The sequence below is a fragment of the Xiphophorus couchianus genome, chromosome 22 (genome assembly GCF_001444195.1).
Source record: "Xiphophorus couchianus chromosome 22, X_couchianus-1.0, whole genome shotgun sequence".
NCBI classification, from domain to species: domain Eukaryota; kingdom Metazoa; phylum Chordata; class Actinopteri; order Cyprinodontiformes; family Poeciliidae; genus Xiphophorus; species Xiphophorus couchianus.
The window spans coordinates 11,416,425-11,434,958 of record NC_040249.1 but is presented as its reverse complement, the minus strand read 5'-3'; the positions used below and the strand labels follow the sequence as shown (position 1 = coordinate 11,434,958).

General features: G+C 38.8%; 1 protein-coding gene across 1 annotated transcript in view; it reads right to left on the bottom strand.

Annotated features, from left to right (window-relative positions):
- Positions 1-1,766: 1,766 nt before the first annotated feature.
- The window catches only part of lzts2a (leucine zipper, putative tumor suppressor 2a), a 39,289-nt gene continuing 22,521 nt past the window's right edge, over positions 1,767-18,534 (bottom strand). The window contains exons 3-9 of the mRNA XM_028007347.1: positions 8,180-8,828; positions 5,080-5,739; positions 4,843-4,965; positions 4,319-4,465; positions 3,627-4,127; positions 2,500-2,604; positions 1,767-2,379 (exon numbers count right to left, since the gene is read on the bottom strand). Coding sequence (XP_027863148.1) covers positions 2,197-2,379; positions 2,500-2,604; positions 3,627-4,127; positions 4,319-4,465; positions 4,843-4,965; positions 5,080-5,739; positions 8,180-8,797 — 2,337 coding nt within the window. The 5' untranslated portion in view covers positions 8,798-8,828 and the 3' untranslated portion in view covers positions 1,767-2,196. The remainder of the gene's footprint in view (positions 2,380-2,499; positions 2,605-3,626; positions 4,128-4,318; positions 4,466-4,842; positions 4,966-5,079; positions 5,740-8,179; positions 8,829-18,534) is intronic.

Below are 18,534 nucleotides of genomic sequence, written 5' to 3'. Positions count from 1 at the left end.
TAATACTCAAATAGAATCTCATGACCTTAATTAGGTAAGAGCGCTGCATATTCTGCATACTTGAAAAATTAATGTGACTATTATGCCAACTAACACACCCATCTGATGAGTAAAAAAAATATTCATAAGAAATACAGCCCTTTTATGCACATATTATGCATGTTATTAGTATATATTTTTAAAGAATTTCCTCAATTTCAATAAACAAAGAAAATTTTACGACATTTTATTGTTCTAAAATATTAGAACAATAACTTATGTTATTCACCAGCTGTTACATTAATGGCTTGATTACATTAAGAAGTGAAAAAAATGTGTTGTGTTATTGGCAGCTAAGTTATCAATCACTATTATAGTTATTGGTCACTACAATCCCCCAAAACACAACAAAACTGGTGTAGGAATAATAAAAAGTAGAGAAACAATAAAGCCCAGACCACAACTCTATTGAAAGTGCATGCACTAGGCTTTAAAAGCTGATATGTGAGGACACAATCCAAATTAAATAAACTCTGCTGATTATATTGACAGTGATCATATCTCTAACCATAATTATGCCAGAAGCTTGTTACAAAAAAACATTGGAGTGAAGTGGAGTTTGTTAAGGGACATTTATCTAAATATTAGTAGGCAAGTATATACATATTTGAATGTTTATGTATAACTTTGAACCTGTGCAGATTAAAGAAAACATTAATTTAATTCCAATTTGCAGAACCAATTATTATATTTTTTTCTGATGCATTGTTTTTGTTCAAACTATTTAATCCTGAAAAAGAGAACGGTTTAAGTGAATAATCATTAAAAGAACTAAATTAGCGTGACATTCATACCGTTAATGAGTGTGTGTAAACTCTTGACCTGCACTGTGGGAGTCACAGAGGAAAGAAAGAAATCCAAAACAGAAACTACTAGCATGTAATAAATCTTCATTGCCACACAAGATTGTAATCCTGCACTTTCGATACTGGTTTGGATTTGGTTTCACCCTGGTGCTAATAGCTGAGATAGATAAAAATAGCTAACAATGAAGCAGAAAGTTGGAACTGGGAGAAAAACAAATAAAAAAGAGAGATCTTTATAAACCCCACTGATATCTGCCATACTTCACCTCTTCCCCCAAGCTAAATTCAGGCTCGCTACATCGTCTGAACCAGTTTTATGAGGCACAGTATGACTAAAAAACATGAGTTCAAAGTGAAAAACTAGCTTTTATTGGATCCTGGAGTCTTGGTGGGAAGCAACAGAATGAGATGTCCACAAGTAAATAAACTATGAGCTCAAACATCGAAGTTGAGCTTAGTTGGTATCACTTTTCTGATTTTCTTCTGAAGAAAACAGAATAATCCCAGACAAAAGAGAACTGGAAATCTTGGGTAAAATCATGCCATTGTTTCTCTCAGTGAGCTAAGCAGAGATGAGTTATTATGTTCTTTCTCTCTGAAAACACAGGTCACCACACATGTGCTGTAATAACACAAACTGCAGCCAAAATGCCTAAATTACAACATGTCTTCTAACTTATTTACAGGTTGGTGGTAAATGAGGAATCTAAACTGTCAATGCTATGAATTTTTTTTTTTTTGCGGCACCGTAGTTTAGATTGGTCACTGCTAACTGAACTGCTGTGTTGACGCCTGAATATACTGTACATGCTGGTGGCCAGGTGTTTTATATTGCAAGCAGCCAAGAAGCTTAAGTGCATGATGATGAGATTTTTCTGTAGGGAATATTTTATATATATATATATATATATATATATATATATATATATATATATATATATATATATATATAATTTTTTGCTTTAGGTTCCTGTTTAATTTAAACACCCTGATTTGGAGATATTCTGAAAATGACACGCTCCCCAATGCTTTTGGTCTCAGAAAGAATGCAGTCTTTGTGCTGGCTTTATAGAGGTAAAAACCTAATAGAAACACTGCAGGAGATGCCAGGAGATGAATTAGTGGGGCACATCTGTGTTAACACGGACTAACAAATGCACCTTTGAGAGATGTTCCCTTTTTAACAGTGTTCAGAGCTCGATCTGCGCTCCATGTAACACCACGTTGAAGCTAGTACAGCATTTGGTCCACAGTTCAGTGTTTGGTTTGCATCTTCAGGAACTTTAGTGAGTTTTCTCCATGTTGTGTGTGCACATTTTACTGGATTACGTGCATGTGTGTGTGTGTGTGTCTAGATCTCAGTGGCAGTGATTTCCTCAAAGTGGATGTCGTTGCTGCCGCTGCGGACCTCGTAGTCCTCCATGTCCCTGTTCTCCAGCTCCAGACTCAGCTCCCTCATCACTCGCTCTAGATCACGGTTGCGGCGATACATCTGGATGTAGTTCTGCTGCAGCTGCTTTTGATAGCGGATTACCTGGGTGAAGGGGAGGGGAAAGATCCCACACTGTAAATAAAATATGTGAGGAAGCAAGCAGCAAACAATGTAAAATAGAGAAAAGATTTAGATTTTTATTTAAATTATTATTTTTTTTACTTTCTCTTTCTCCTCGTGCCAGACCCTCCTCTCTTCCTCAAAGCGTGACCGCTGCTCCTCGCCAGTTCTTCTCTCATACATGAGCTCGGCTTTCAGTCGATCCACCTGGAAAAAAAAAAAAGAAAAAAAGTTTTGCATTTCAGTGGTGAAAGGTGTGGTTGGTGCACAGGCACAGATTTACAAAACTGTGAAACGACTTTTAATACTTGAAAATTTTATGAGCTAATGCACCTCTTAAAAAAACTTAAATTAAAATAGAGCTTGATAAATTGAATGGAAACAAACACAGAATATATGTCATGAGTTCCATAGCTGTATTGGATTAAAATAACTCCGAGGAGTATTTCTGAAGTTCAATTTATTTGAAGAATAGAATAGACACAACAATGAGCTTTTTAGATCGAGTCTTAAAGGTAGGCAGAGGTGAAAAGAAAGAGAAAGGTCAAAATGCACAAACAGCTAAAACTGTAGTCTTCATAACAGATGTGCAACGATAAAAACTTAGGGGCTATTATTTGATCTCCTGTTTTCGTAAAGGCTTGACCTGCTCATACTTACATTAGCTGATTCTGATTTATGTTTGATGACAATAATATAGGACAACAATGAGATCAGTAGTGGAAATATTTCTCTAGCCTTTGTGCTACGAGAGGCCATTAATTAATTATGGTAGATGCCACATCAAGCGTGTGTGAGAACAGTTGCTGTAAAACTATTTTCACTGTTTTGCAACAGACAAACATAATTACAGAGTTGACATTTCCAACACCCTTTAGTATACTATTTCAGCACTGTTAGCACAGCTAGCATTGTTAAAACTGCGATCTCTGTATGTGTTCTCTTGAAAATATAGAAGTGTGATAAATTTCCTGTCAACTTTAAAAAATTTTTAACTCAAACACAGCGTGTGGCTGGATGACTGCTGTAGCGCCCTGAGCACCAGGTTTAGTAAGTTTGCTGGGAGAAACCCTGTGATATGATCATATATTTTTTAAGAATTTGGCCCATTTGCTCTAAAAATAAACTGAATTGTATCCAAAAGGCAGTTTGCTAAAATATTCATGAAAATTTCACTTTTTTACATCTACTTTTGTTTTCTGTGCCACAAAGAATTGCCAAAAAAGTACCTGCTGTCTGAGTCCCATTAGTGTTTCTGCATTCTGCCTCTGAGCCTTGGCTTCGTCGCTCTCTCCGCCCCACACCAGGTAACTGTCCTCTCCATCACGGTACATGTAGGGACTGGGACCTCCCCTTCCCATCACAACTCTTCCCTGTTGAAACGACAGGCTCATGCCAAGCCCCTTCTTGGGTGCGTTTCCGCTGTGATTGGACAGTGTGTCGCGGATCCGGCCCGACTCGTCCTCCAGACGGCTGACTTTCTCCCGCAGCAGCTCGGCTTCACTCTTGCGTCTTTGGAGTTCGTTCTCGCAGACCTCAAGCTCCAGGGATCTCGTCCGCAGGGCCGTCTGGGCCTCCTGGGTTCGGCCCTGGCTCGATTGCAGCTCGGAGCGAGCTTCCCGGAGCTGGGCCTTGAGCACGACAATGTCACCTGCTTTCTGGCTGAGCTCAGACTGGATTTCTTTCAGCTGCTGCTTCAGGAGCGAGATCTCTCCTGACTTCTGACAAACCTGATGAACAGAATGAAATGTATTGGAGGAAGGCAGAAACTCTAGAAATACTTGTATAATGTATTTTAAGCCTTATCATACTCAAACATTTTATAGTAACAAAAAAGAGACATACAGCCAAAGGATTCCTGCCAAAATCAAAGACACTGCGATTCAGAATGTGACCTTTCCAAAGTCACATTCTGACTCACCTCCCACTTCGTCTCCTCCAGTCGAGGCCCCAGCTGCGTCTGCTCCCTCTGGATGGTGGCACACTTTCTCTCTAGTGTTTCTCTGTCCTGCAGCAGGGATGAGAAATCCTCCTGCAGCTTCTTTTTCTCCTGCTGTAGCTGGAATACCTGGGAACGAGCAGACATGCAGGTTCGATATGAAGGTCAAATTATCACATGACGTTTATAATTCCTGAGACAAAAACACAGCGTAGTCAGGTTACTTAACGCTGACATTTAAAAAAAAAAACAAACAAAAATATTTTGCACACTATTGAAGTTTAGAAAACATATTTCAGTTTCATAACTTCAAAATGTACAATCCCCCGCAGCTCTGTAAAGTTCTCTGAAGTCGTTAGAGATCATCGGTGAGCAAACAGAATCCTAATAAAATACTTTCAGGTTTGTGGTTGTAATGTGACAAAATGTGAAAAGTCTAAAAGGGGTATGAATAGCTTTGCAAAGCACTGCATAAGACATAAAATGTTTCTATGTGTCTCACTTACCTGTAACTGCAGCACCTGCTGGGCTCTCTGAGCTTTCTGAGACGTCTGTTTCATCTTGACTGCACAGCTCTGTCTCAGCTCCTCCATCTCTCTTTCACAGCGTCGCTGCTTTTCTTCATACACCTTCCAATGCAAAAGGAATGAGTGAGACAGTTTTCTGAACCAGCGTCAGCATCAAAGGCTTTATTTGACATTTTAAATGAGTTTTGTTCGTGTGACAGGATGACGGCGCCCCACCTGGCAGATGGCTGCCTCGTTCTCATCCAGGTTTTCCCGGAGCTGTTGGAGCTCCTGGTCTCGCTCCCTCAGTTTCTCTTCCAGCTCCTTCACCACCACTTCGTATCCCTCCACAGGTGGTGGCGAGTGCCCACAGGACCCGCTGTCGGAGAGGGGCTGCCCGCGCCCGCTCAGCGACCCCGAGCCTGTGCTTTTGCTGAAGGAGGAGCGTCCGCTGTCCGAATTGCTGTGACCGTGGCCGCCACTTCCTCCTGAAGTGTTGCGAACCAGAGCCAACACCGGCTCCACCGAGCCCCCGGAACCAGACCCCGAGCTGGATCCCTCGCTGGGGGCCAAACTGTAGCCTGTGCTGCTGTGGGTGGGGAGGCTGGAGAGGGAGTTTCTCCCAGAGTCGGACATGGAGCAGGACTGGATGCTGCGAGCGTTACGGCCTCCGCACGAATTTGTTTTCCCCTCAGAGCTGGAGCTGGAGCTGCCAACGTTGCTGTTTGTGCTGCTCGTGCTGTTGGGGGCGGCGAGGGGCAACAGGAGGTTTAGGCTGGCTTGGCTCTCAGACAGACTGCTGCCGCCTGGCCGTGGAGACAGGTACTGCACCGAGTGACGGTTCTTGGGGACGACAGGTTTGAAAGCCGTGGGACGAATCAAGACTTTCTCCATGTTCTGAAAGGGAAGAAAATAAAACAATTGATCATTTCTGACTTACAAAAAGCTCATCTGTTCTACTATACTTATGCATATTTATTACTTATGCAAAAACAAGTTAGCCCCATCTATTCTTGTTTTGCTACTTAAGAATGATTCCATATTACATTTCAGAAAATCTAGATGAATTAAATAGCACTACACAACACAAACATAAAAGTTATAGCAATAATGTAATATGGAAAATTTTAATGAATATACTTCTATAGGCACTGCTATTAGGCTATTTCAAATGAGGTGACTGATATTCTGACCTGTACCACTGTCAGAATAGCCTATAGACTTCACTAATACTGATATTTTCAACGAACGAGTAAATAAATAGATGGAGTAAGAAGAGAGGACATTTGATTAAAGGTCAAAGGAGTAAGAGAGTGAAAACTGGAGGTGAAGGTCCAGTAGAGATGACACAGAAAGCTTCTTCTGTTCTGTAAGCATTTTTTAATGATGTTCCTTAAGGTTCATTAGATACGTCGATAGAAGTAAGTGATTTCTGTCACTGATCATAAAGCGTCTGCAAGGTGAGTCAACTGATCCATCTGAGCTGGTCTGGCTCAATGGATCGATGGAAATGAGCTAATTAAATAACCTCAGACTTTCTTATGAATAGAATCTAAAGATAGGCGAAAGCAGATTGAAAAAAACATTAAGTCTCCGATCACGTAATCCCGAGCTGTAACTGAAGACAACGTTGTCCTTTAAAAAGGACAGAGGTCTCAGTGCTTACAGTACAGAGAGGGATTTAGTATCAGGCTGATAGTCAAATAAAGATTTCTGGTTCAGTAATCGGTCACTTTGCATATAATCACTTTGCTTCAAATGCTTCTGGACAAAAATAAAAACATCTCAACATCCCATTGCAGTGTTCCTCTTAGTTACAGTCTAAGATGTTTTGATATGCGGTGGATCAAAACGGTCATAACCAAGAACAAATACTGAAATAAATGTGTCAACAGATTAATTGAAGTGAATGGAAAAAAATCAAGAAATTACAGTTTTCCACTTAAAGAAAAAATAAATTATTGCTTTTTCCTCAGCGATGTGCATGGTGGAATCATTGTTGGAAAATATGATTACTAAAGCAAGCTCTTAATGAGAAATCAGCATTAAGAAAGTATTTCACTGATTGTGTTTTTTGATGGAAGCTGGATGGCTTTTAATCCAAAATGTAAAACACTGGCCAAACTCAAATTCAAAACAGAACAGAGATTTGTTAAAACAAAATTTTAAGATTGACAAAACATATATTCTTGTTTGAAAACATACACATAAATACACACAGAAAATTTATAATTATTTTTATAGACAGGGAAATGAGAAGACTGTTATATTTAAATGCATCAAACCTGAACTAAAAAATATCTTCAGAGAAAAAAAACCCATTCTTTAAATTTTTCTGCTCCTTTTCCATAAAGGTACAACTAAAACATCTGACAACAATCATATAATCTACTCCTACTAAAAATAATAACCACATAATTAATAATAATATATTTATTGTGAAATGTGGCAACATTTTGACATTTTCATTTTTAGCTAATAATTTTGTCTTGGTATACCCAGTTATTTACTTCTTTAATTGTCAATAAACCCTTTCAGTTCTCTTCTTGTTTATGTATGTGTTATGTTGTAAAAAATTATATTTCTTTAAAAATGTATGTATTTATTGTATTTATTCTTGATTTCTCTATATTAAACTTGGACATAGGCACGGGGTACGGTAATAATGACAATACAGTACTCTAATAGATCAAGAAATTCCTGGCTCCGTAGTTAAACATAACCTAATAACCATTAGCCATTATTATTATAGCAGTGCTGTTTCTACAAGGGTTATTTTCTGTAAAAAAAGAAGTATTTTTAATATAATCTGACATATTTTAAGTCTGGTTGGTGTTCATCACTCTGAAAATGCTGTAAATTTCTATCTCAAGAGTTTGGATTCCACAACGTCACAGGTGGAGTCTGTGTGTGTATGAATGGAGGAAATTTAAGACCATCATTGGTCCCTCTATCTTTTGATAGACCATCAAAGATATCCTCTGACATTTTGTTTCGTATTCTGCAAAGTCTGAAAAATGATGATATTGATAGCAGGTCTCCAAGAACACTGTCTGTCAGCAGTCTAATAAAGATCAAGTGGAAACATCAGAAATCTGCAGATAAATCAAAAGTGGAGTTTTTTTAAATGAAAAGAGAAAAACAACAACAACAAAAAAAATTATTTTGAAGCACAGTGCAATATTATAGTTTTAAGGCTGGTTACCAAATACATTAAGCAACACATCCTGTATTTCATTCAGTTTAATTTGTTGTTGAAACTTTCTTTCAACAGATAAAAACAAAACTAAAAACTGTTTGACCTTTGTTGAATAGAAATATTTCATCATCTCCTCACCTTCTCTAGCTGTCCAGACACTGGGACGAGTTTGGGAGGAGGTCCACTGATGTTGCCGCTCACAGTCCCGTTGTCCTTTAGGTCCTCCAGGTCGCTGCAGGGACTGGCGACGGTCAGCATCAGGTTGTCATTCCAGTCTCCAACAACCACCTCTTCGCTTACATATCCAAAGTTTGCATTGGTTCCACCTCCAGCTGCTCCAGCAGCCATTCCACCCCCACTTGCGTCGGCAGAGTTTCCAGGTCGCGGCTGCTTTTTGGTGGGCAGTGGCGGAGGGAGAACCTGGGCCTGAGGCTGTGTATGGTTGCTGTTGACCAGCAGCTGCTCCAGGGAGCTCCCACTGCGGAGGGTTTTGTCCTGCAGCCGGAAGCAGCTGGTGGCCGGCGTGGAGCGACGTGGTTTGTTGGTGAATTCGCTGCCTGCCCTGCAGTGCCTCTCTTGATATGTCCTGCCTGATATGAGACTGCTGACTGAACCCATGGCTGTGTCGGAGCTGCAGGCCCCACAAGGACCGGAGCAGGGGTCCGAGGGGGAGTGGGGTGACAGTGGCCGGCACTGGTGGAGGTCAAGACCTGGATTGGGATGGTCACTCACAGGAAGTGCCTGGACCAGAGCCATGGCAGCCTGACCGCATCAGACAAACAGCACACTAATGAGAGAGAAGAAACAAAGATATTACATTCACATGGTTTAAGTAGAAGAAAACTAACCCTGAGACATGTTTTATAACAGGACTGTATTTGCGTAAATAGGTCATCTTAAGGCTTTATTTAGAATAATTTCTGTTTCAATGGCATCAAAGCCAGTATGAGCTTTGATGCTCATGCTGGCTTAGATTACTAAAGGAGTTAGAATTTGGCCCCAATGAGCACAACCTTTTTCTGATCATTCCTGCAAAACAGCCGACAAAAACAATACAACTGATCGAGTCATACACGGAAACGATTGTGAGTTCGGAGCCAGAAAAATATGAGGAGGAATGAAATCCATGCTGAATGGCAATATCCCAAGGGATGGAGTGAACTGTCAGTATCTTACTGATAAATTGAGAACTTTTCCATTGATTTTCATTTAGATATTAATCGAATTGACAAACCTGCAAGAATTTGTATGCAGGGCCACTAAAATGGCAAGGTAAATAAAGTTTGTGTCTAAGAAAGTTCCTGAGAGGACTACTTTTAATTTGAATGAACATTCCTAGAACTAGTTAGAGTAAGAAAACTGAGATTTTCTTTATAAATTGTTTAAACAGCAATCCTTCAATTTGCAACCTCTATATAATCACTTGAGCAACAACAAAATGTTAGAGTTTCTATTTTAAAATATCTTCTGCCCTTAAATAAAGACTTTTACAAGTCTTTATTCAAGGGCAAAGTAGGCTTAATGATGATCCTAATTTTACATTCAAAAGTTTACATTTGTTCTCAGTACTTCTATATTTGGTAAGTATTTATAGGTATATGACAAAAATTAAAACCTCTCTTCTTTGGCCCTTTATGTTTTGACATTTGCAAAACCGAAACTCTTAAATTTAAGTGTTACTGAATACAATTTATATTAAATGCATCCTACTGAATGCATTTATTCTAAATGAAATCAGTATGATGTTATGTATGAGTTAACATCCTAAGTTATGTTAAAGGAAACTATATTATATCTGGTTCATTAAGGCTACAAGAAAGGGTGAAGCATTTAGTAAATAACAGGAAAGCAAAATGGAGTAGAGCAAAGTTGCCATACAATGTCGTACCTGATTTTCTCAACAGAGAAACTGTTTTTGAAATGCCATCCACACTAACAATGCTAACTGCACATTAAAGATGCTAAAGTGCAGTTCATGTGTTTGGAAACACGGATCAGGGACAGGGGTGAATCACAATACCACCATCAGCTTTGATTTTTCTAAAAGTCCTCATCTATAACTGTAAGCACTCATCTAAATTTACTGAGTTTTGAATTTCAGTCACTTTTCTTTCTTACTGTTACACTGCTCACCCATCAAAACAACTTTGAAGAAACCAACAATAGCCTCAGTGAAACTATTTTTAGGAACAGGAACATGAGCAGGTAATATAAATACAAAGAGCTGCAGCAGGCTGAGCCCTCCATTTGAAGACTCTATTTCATCAGTGTTTGTTGCCCTGGAGGACTGGAAGGACACACATCTTCAAGACCGCTGAACTAAGATTTTCTTACAAGCAGACAAGTAAAATAAAAGTTAGTAAATAACTGCTGTGACAAAAGTTACATTTTAGGAGCACTGATGCTAGATTTCAAAAATAAAGACGGCACCACAAATATCTCAACATATTTTCTAAATCTAACCATAGTGTTGCACAAAAGATGTAGTTATTTATATGAAGATTTTGCATTCTCCACCATTGGCAAATAAAACTTTAAAAAGAAAGATTTCACTGGTTCTGTAGCCCACACGGGTTTGTGGTGCACAGATATTTAAAACTTTTAAGACCTTTAAGAAATCTGACTAATGAATAGTGCAGATCATCCACTAAGAGGATTAAAAAAAATACATAGGCTATGAACTTTTACCTTTGGTAATGCCTTAACAATACAACTGTAATATATCCATTTCCCACATCTAAAAATAACAGATTAATGCTGTATGGTAACATTTTTCATAAAAAGCCGTTGAACTTTTTACCCAAAGACTGTCACATCAGATAAACACATCCTGGATGCTACATAAAAACATCTAAATGTTGTGGTGAGTGGAAATCCAAATAATCTGTAATAAAAAAAAATACTATGTTGGGGAAGTAATCTGTAAATAAACACTCAGTTGGTTTCTGCCATTCCACTCAACACTCACTAAACTCTAAAGAGATGACTTCAAATGCAGGAAGTGGGGGGATGGTAAAGGGAGGACACTGATTCTGTGAGTCCACATGAGTCAAGGAGATAAAGATATTCGTGGTATGTGATCACTCTCAATGCCAAAATAGTCGGAGCTCACAACCTCCTGTTACCTTTTATGCAGCCGCTGCCTCCTCCTCGCCCTCCTTCTCCACTTCAAGCCCTGACAAGCACCTCTTGGCCAAGGATAATAGAATTAACAACCCTCTGCAACCATCAACCATGCCCCCCCCTAAGCTGTTACCCTGTGACCTCCTGATGAGTTGCAGGGGACTGGTTTGATTTCATCCTTCCCAACCTCGTGACCTCCACTGGAGGGAATATTGTTCTGGCTACTACGGCAACAAATCTCAAAGGCTAATATCCCCCTCTCAGTTCCTCACTGGGCTGTTTCTTTAGGTTAGTGAAGCACCCCCCCCCCATCTTTCTTTGTTGATACATTCCTCTGAGAAAGTGAAAATACTTTATGTTCCCATCACTTGTTCCTCAGTGGATGCATCTTCTTCTCCAGACAACAGCACAAGATGGGAAGAGGGAAAAACAAGCTTTAATCACCACTAAATATAGAGAAAATTTCCACTTCCTGAACATTTTTCTGACACTGAAGCATTTAAAAATAAGCTGTTTTGCCTACACCTAGCAGGGGTCAACACAGGGAACTTAAATCTAAATTCAAAAAATGTATAACCTAATTTTAGGTTTAAAATTAGGTTATTTTACAGATTAAAATAACCTAATTTTATTTTAGGTTAAATTAGGTTCAATTCTAATTTTACAGATTAAAATTAGAATTGCACTAGATCATATTGTGCTTGAATTTATCCTTCACATCAACTGGGCCAGAATAATAAGTTTCCAGGTAGCTTTCTAACAAGATGCAGAAGGAGGTCCTGCGACAGGGAGGAAATAATCCTGTTATGATAAGTCTGTTAAAAATGCCAAAAGAGGAAGCGTATTATTCCCCTGCAGTGGATTCCCCCATTTGCAATCACACGCAACCTCTGAGCTGTAGTGGAGACTGCTGAGCTCTGGACAGAGTTGGAGACGTGAGAATGGAGAGAAAAATGAAAAAATGAAAAATTTTAGAGGTGATGAAACAAAGGCAAGTGGAAAGCGGGTGACTGATGGAAAGGTTGAGGGGATTTTGTAAGAACAGGTAGTCCGGAGAGAGGCCACAAGTGCTTGGAGAAATCAGGCATTTGTAATCCTGTTTGAGAACCTTAAGACAGTAAATGTGGACAGAAACACCATCTGTTGTTCTAATTCCTCAATATGAGAAAATGTTACGTCAGTTTCAGGGGTAATTTTGCTATTTAAGTCTTTTTTCCTCATTTATTCCCCTTCTAGTTCCTTTAACCAGAAGAAAAAAAATATTAATTGTGGTTTCAAGAGTTATATAATAAAGGCAGAGGCCTTCATGTGAATGGGTCTTATTAGATTTCAATAATGAATCAGCAAGCAGAGCAGGGATCGCACATAATAGTGATTTCAAAGTTTGATGCTTTTCCAAATTGCTTTTTAAAATATAAAGGGTTCATAGCAAATTTACTGTCATTGTTGCAGAGGCTTTAAAGATGGAAAATGCAAAAACCACAGTTTGTGATGAAAAAATAAAATATGGAAAAAAGCTTGGACATACAGATTTATTTCCCTTCTTCTCTTCTTTTTCCATTTTCACCCAGAGCTGGAAAATACTGAAATTTGTTCACATACGAGTGAACAATTAACCTATGCAAGTTAATAAGTACTGGAAAGTATTTGCTCAGAGGAGAGAAAATGTGTTTTATTGATGAGAATACCTGGCAGAGACCTACAGCCTGCCTGAACTAACTGTTGAGGTTCTCAAAGGTTTGTAGCATTTTTCTGAGATCTTCAGTTTATCTTGTTTACAGTTTAATTAGTCACTCTCAGCTGCCTTTATTAGTAAATTCTGTTTTGGCAAATCTAGCATACAAAGTTGGGTGCATCATAAGTGACACGTATACTTAAAATATGTGAAACGATTCAGTGGTTCACTAACTGCAATAAATTTTGCAGGTTTTTAAACATGCCAAGATTTGAATTGTGAAATAAGAAACAGCAGGAAATCATCTCATTGTATAGAGAAAAAAATATCTGGTGGTTGTAAATGACATTTAATCGGGTAAAAATTTGCGATGTTTTCTGCTTATTACATTTCTTTATTGCTTAATCTACATCTGGTGCAGTGATGCTTTAAGTCACTTTCCAATGAAGATGAATGCCTAAATACAGGTGAAGATCATCTTCAGAGAAGTTCAATCAATGGCAAAGGTGATGTTTTTCTTAAGCCATATTTTAGGAGTTTCCCACTTCCTTCCTACACTTAATTTCCCTTTCTACTTTCCTGTTTACTTCGTCATATATCCTCTCTTCCACATTTCCTGAGATAGATTACTACTCTACTCCACTCCTGCCACTAGTTTAGTTTTTCAACCCCTTTTTCATTCAGCATCCTGTCTTCTTAGCCCTATGTGACTAGATTTCCATCTGCCTATACCTGAACTGTGACACACTGCCACTGAAGTAACTATGAAGTTAGGAAAAAAATTAACTTGTTAGTACAGCATCAGAAATCCTTGAACCATAAAAAAGGATGTAATTGGATCAGTTCACAGCTATTTGGCTACCTGGTCATTACACAGTTTTTGGGGCAGGAACGGCGCCTTAAAAAGAAAATTAAAGTCTATAAAGTCATTTATGTTTAGTGAAGAAGTTGTTTTATATCAGCAGAATTTCTGATTTACTTTTACTAATATAAATCAACACAAAAAAGGTTTAATTGTGAGAGTTGAGCCCAGCAAAACCTAAGCAGTAGAGGTAAGCTGGAATAACGCTTGGCATCTGCAAACAAAGAAGAATCCACAATAGAAGCTTGGCAGCAGGGCACAGAAAGGTGATGTGTCCACACCCTGTTTATTCTCCCATTTATTTGTGACACATCTACTCACAAAATCTCCAACATCAAGTTTAAGACAAAAGAGAGCCACACTGCATTGAGAAAACCAGCTCCACTGAAAAAGCTGAGCTCTTTTAAAGTTTTGCCAAAGGGCCTGAGGTTATATTGTGCCTCCATTCCAACACAATGACTGTCTCTGGTCGCTCATTCTCACCTACCCCCACACGGGACAGCTTTAAGGTCACACTACGTTTGTGTAACCAATCACATCACAGCCCTCTTCACCTAAACCAGGCACATATTATGATGGATAGCATTGTTGACATTGTAACTTTGAACCAAAAAGTATTTGTGCCCTGACTACTTCGGAACTATGAATTTATAAAATCAGCTTTTTTTTGTTGTGAAACAAATGAGTTTTCTACAAAGAAGTTTATACAGAGGTATTTGACAGCAGGTCCTCTTTTTTTAGTTTTTTTTTTCCCTCTTCCATCTCTTCTTTTACAACCAACTTGCTGTTGCTGCAGACTCAAGCCTTTCCCTTTGTTTGGAAGCGTTGCCATGGTTCTGGAGGCCCACGATTTTTATGTACGGGGTGAAATGAGATAGCGAGACATGAAGAATGGAAAAAGGAAGGAAGGAAAAGTGGGAGTGAATAGGTGAATGAATGTGTTTTGTGTAATAGCAGACAGGTTGGTTTCCTAACATCTCAAAGCATCTGGCTTCAATCGGGACGTGAGAATGGATCGACTCGAATCTGTTTCTCCTTTACACACATCCCCAGCAGATAAAAAGGATCTAAACGTAAACTCCTGAATAAAAAGGAAGATATACACAAAAAATCTGGTATGTGACCAGAGAGATGCATCAGTCTTCAGTTGATCATCTAAATTTTTCGCACAGCTCTTGGGAAGCTGAAGCTCTTCTTCAGCTTTTTTTGAGCTGAAGAACTATCAGCCTTTCTGATGATACTGGCATTTTCATAAGTTCAAATGGCTACATTAACTAGTAACAATGTGCTTAAAATATTCTAATGTAATTCTGTATATTTATAAACTTATAGTTCACAGCAATTGTGTCATGGCATTCATAAGAGAAACTGATGTAAGTTATGTAGAGAAAGGTCTAATCAAATCAATCCAATCATACAGACAGATTAAAATCTCATTAAATAAAGTCAAGTTTGAGTCAAGTTATAATCTGTGCTGATACTGAATGAAAATACCTGGCTTATGGTCTCCACTTTAATTAAACACAAAGGCGATCTATTGGGTCAAATACCTTTGGGTCTTTTATCTAAACTTTCTGCAGTTGCTATTGTCTGTCACTTTGCACTAAGGGCAGAAATCAGCATCAAGCAACAGAATTTACAGCCCACTTCCCCACTCAAACCAAACAAGGTCTTGAGTTCGCAGACCAGTTCCTTTCTTTCCCTTCAAACTCATTCATTCAAATATTTTGCAGTGCCAAGCGGTCATACAGAAAGAAGAAGGGATCATTCCTAAATTATTCCCACAAAGTTGGGATCATGAATTTGTCCAAAATGTCTTGGTACACTAAACCATTAAGGGTGGCTATCTCTGGAAATAAGCTCAACACCTGAGAAAAAGCACAATACCATCCCCTCTGCACCAAACTATACATCTGCCAAGACTTGAACATTGGATTCCCAATCACAGACACATAGTTCATCACTCCAGAAAACATGACACCACTACTAAAGAGTCCAATGATGGTGTGCTTTCCACCACTACATCCATTCAAACCCGATGATATAAAGCTTGGATAAAGCTGCTAGGTCACAGACACCCATCTCTTGAAGCTCTCTGTTCTACAGATAATCTGTCGGTCTCATGGAGCTTGAAGGTCTTATTGACTCTGCAAAATATTGCTGACTTCAGCGCACAATGCGCATCAACATCCATTGATCCAGCTCTGTGATTTTAAGTGGCTTATCACCTTTTGGCTGAGTCACTGTCATTTCTAAATGCTCACACCTTCTTATGAAACCACTGACAGAACATTGAGGAATATTTAGTAGTGTGGAAATTCTACCAATGATTTTAATTATTGTGCAAGTGGGATCCTATTAATGCACCATGGTGAAATTTACTGGACCTCTGAGAGTGACCCATTCTCTCACAAATGTTTGTTCAAGGACCCCACATGTCTGGGTGGTGAAATTTATCCACCTGTGGGCATTGAAATGCTTATAATACAAAATATATATATATTTAAATGGGTGAGAAATACTATTGACCAAAGCTGTTTGTGCGGCACTGATTTAATGAAGCACAAACAGCCTAAAGTGCAAAATACAATTTATTGTTGTAGTGGCTATCTTGAATAATGGTCCAACTCATCTTACAAATCACAACATATCTATATCAGAAGATGTGATGTGATTTGTGATGTAAGTAAATGAAATTGTTTTTATGATTAATATGTCATCAACATTTTTTAAAAGATATCCGTTTCACCTTGGACGTTTCTGATCAAAAGGACTTGTCGCTAATCAGCATTTTGTCCTGCACAGTAATTCATCCATCCATCCATCCATTTTCTAACACCCTTGTGCCTACTGCGGTCGGGAGGGGTGCTGGTGCCTATCTCCAGCGAACGTTTCAGGTGAGAGGCGGGGTTACCCTGAACAGGTTGCCTGCACAGTAATTTATGAACATATTTCAATTGGTACCAAAAATATGCGTGAAAATATATCAGTCTGCTTTCTGTGGTTCCAATATCAGCTGGCAGTGGACGGAACTGATGATGCAGCTATGGGAAAAAGAGAACCATGGCTGACATTCCTGTTCTGCTCCAATTGTTGAATTTTCCAGGAGGCTATCCAGCCAAATTATCCAGCAGTGGTCAGTGGTCGAAACCACGGACAGTGGAAATACCAAGAATGCCAGTGGCATAGAAACAGATCAGTGTGGCCAATGGCTACTGTTTGCAAGGATCATTTTGATTTAGCACACAACTAGGGGCGAAGTTATGATTATTTATCAGAGTAAATGTGGTCCCAACATGGGGTTTGTTGGAGTAAATCCAAGCACTAAAGCAGTTCTAAATTCTCATTGTCCTAAAAGAGGAGAGAAGAATACAGTTTTCCCTCTTAAGCTTTCCTTCCTCCCCCCAAATGGCTCAGTGAATAAAGGAAGGCTATTGTTTCAGATTAGCAGAGGCCAGAGCAGAGAGAAAGGATCTGCTTTCCTGAAACTGAAAGCAACCACTTTTTTGATTAACATAATCAGGCAAAATGAAGAGGTAGCACTGATTTTTGAAAGTGAGAATGCTGATTTATTTGACTACAAGATTTGAAATAAAGTTGGAACAACATTTTACCAAAGCCACTTCAGGTCCAACTTGAAATCACTTATCGGAGTTGAATCAGAAAGCACACAATGCTGCAGACGCACACCAAAGTGCTGCTAAGTACAGAAAGGCAAATGGCTTCCACAGCAGCTATTACATAAGCAGCAAGACCACGCCACAACTGTGCCAGCCTGGATGTATAATTCACATCCACTCCTCAGAGAAAATAACTGACATTGCAAAGTTGCACATGTGCAGATGTATTCAGACATACTGTCCGTGCGCTGTAAGCTTGGGAAAGATGGCGTGAAGGCACATTGGCACAGAAAATACCCATTCAGCAAACTGAACCAGACCAACTTCTAATCCTCTGACGACTCAATCTTCCAGTGTTTCTATCGCACACGATCAGTGCTTCTTATGCGCCTCAAATAAACGTTTTGCATAAACTATGAGCTGAGTTCAGGGGAAATACTGGAAAACAAAGGACCTGAAAGCAGGTTCATTTTATTTGATTCCTTATAATTAGTGTGAAGATGCATTGCTTGTAATGTCACTGGAGACACTTAAACAAAATATTACAGTGTCACTGAAAATATGTTCTGTGTAAATGGGGCATCAGATTGACAAGTCTTTCCCGATCAGAAAGTCCCATTTTTTGTCTTTTTTCTAATCAGTGAAAGCACCATACCTACGCCCTAATAGGCTTAGGTATTTATTAAACAAAGTAGTTGGAGTATTCCTCATTCAGTAAATGTCTACACTGTCAACTATTTTCAGTATCAGTGAAGTTTTTAAAACTGAAGTCAGAGGAAGCACAAAATCTGTACAAAGGTGTTTAAAATGGAAACTGTTTTATGACATGTTGAGACATTGTTCCGGCTGCAAACAGCGAGAGAGCAAGACTACCAGATCCGGTTCCAGATCCAAAAAAAACATTTAAAAGTGAAAGTTGTTCATGTGGGGATATATTACATATATAAGCAGCTATTTTATTACAAGCTTTATAATGTACAACATGTCAAAACAAATCTGCATTTTATTTAGGCTGCATGAAAGCGAGAGAAAGCAAAACTTTTAGCAAATAACAGGAAGGCTGAAGAGACTACAGCAAAAGTATTTTTCTTTTTTATCTTATTGAACCTTTCAACCTCAGTATGTTAGGTTATTCTCCAGAGATTATATATGGGATCTGTTTTAGCAATGCTAGCCAGTCTAACCACATCAATTCCCAATAAAAGTTACTGAA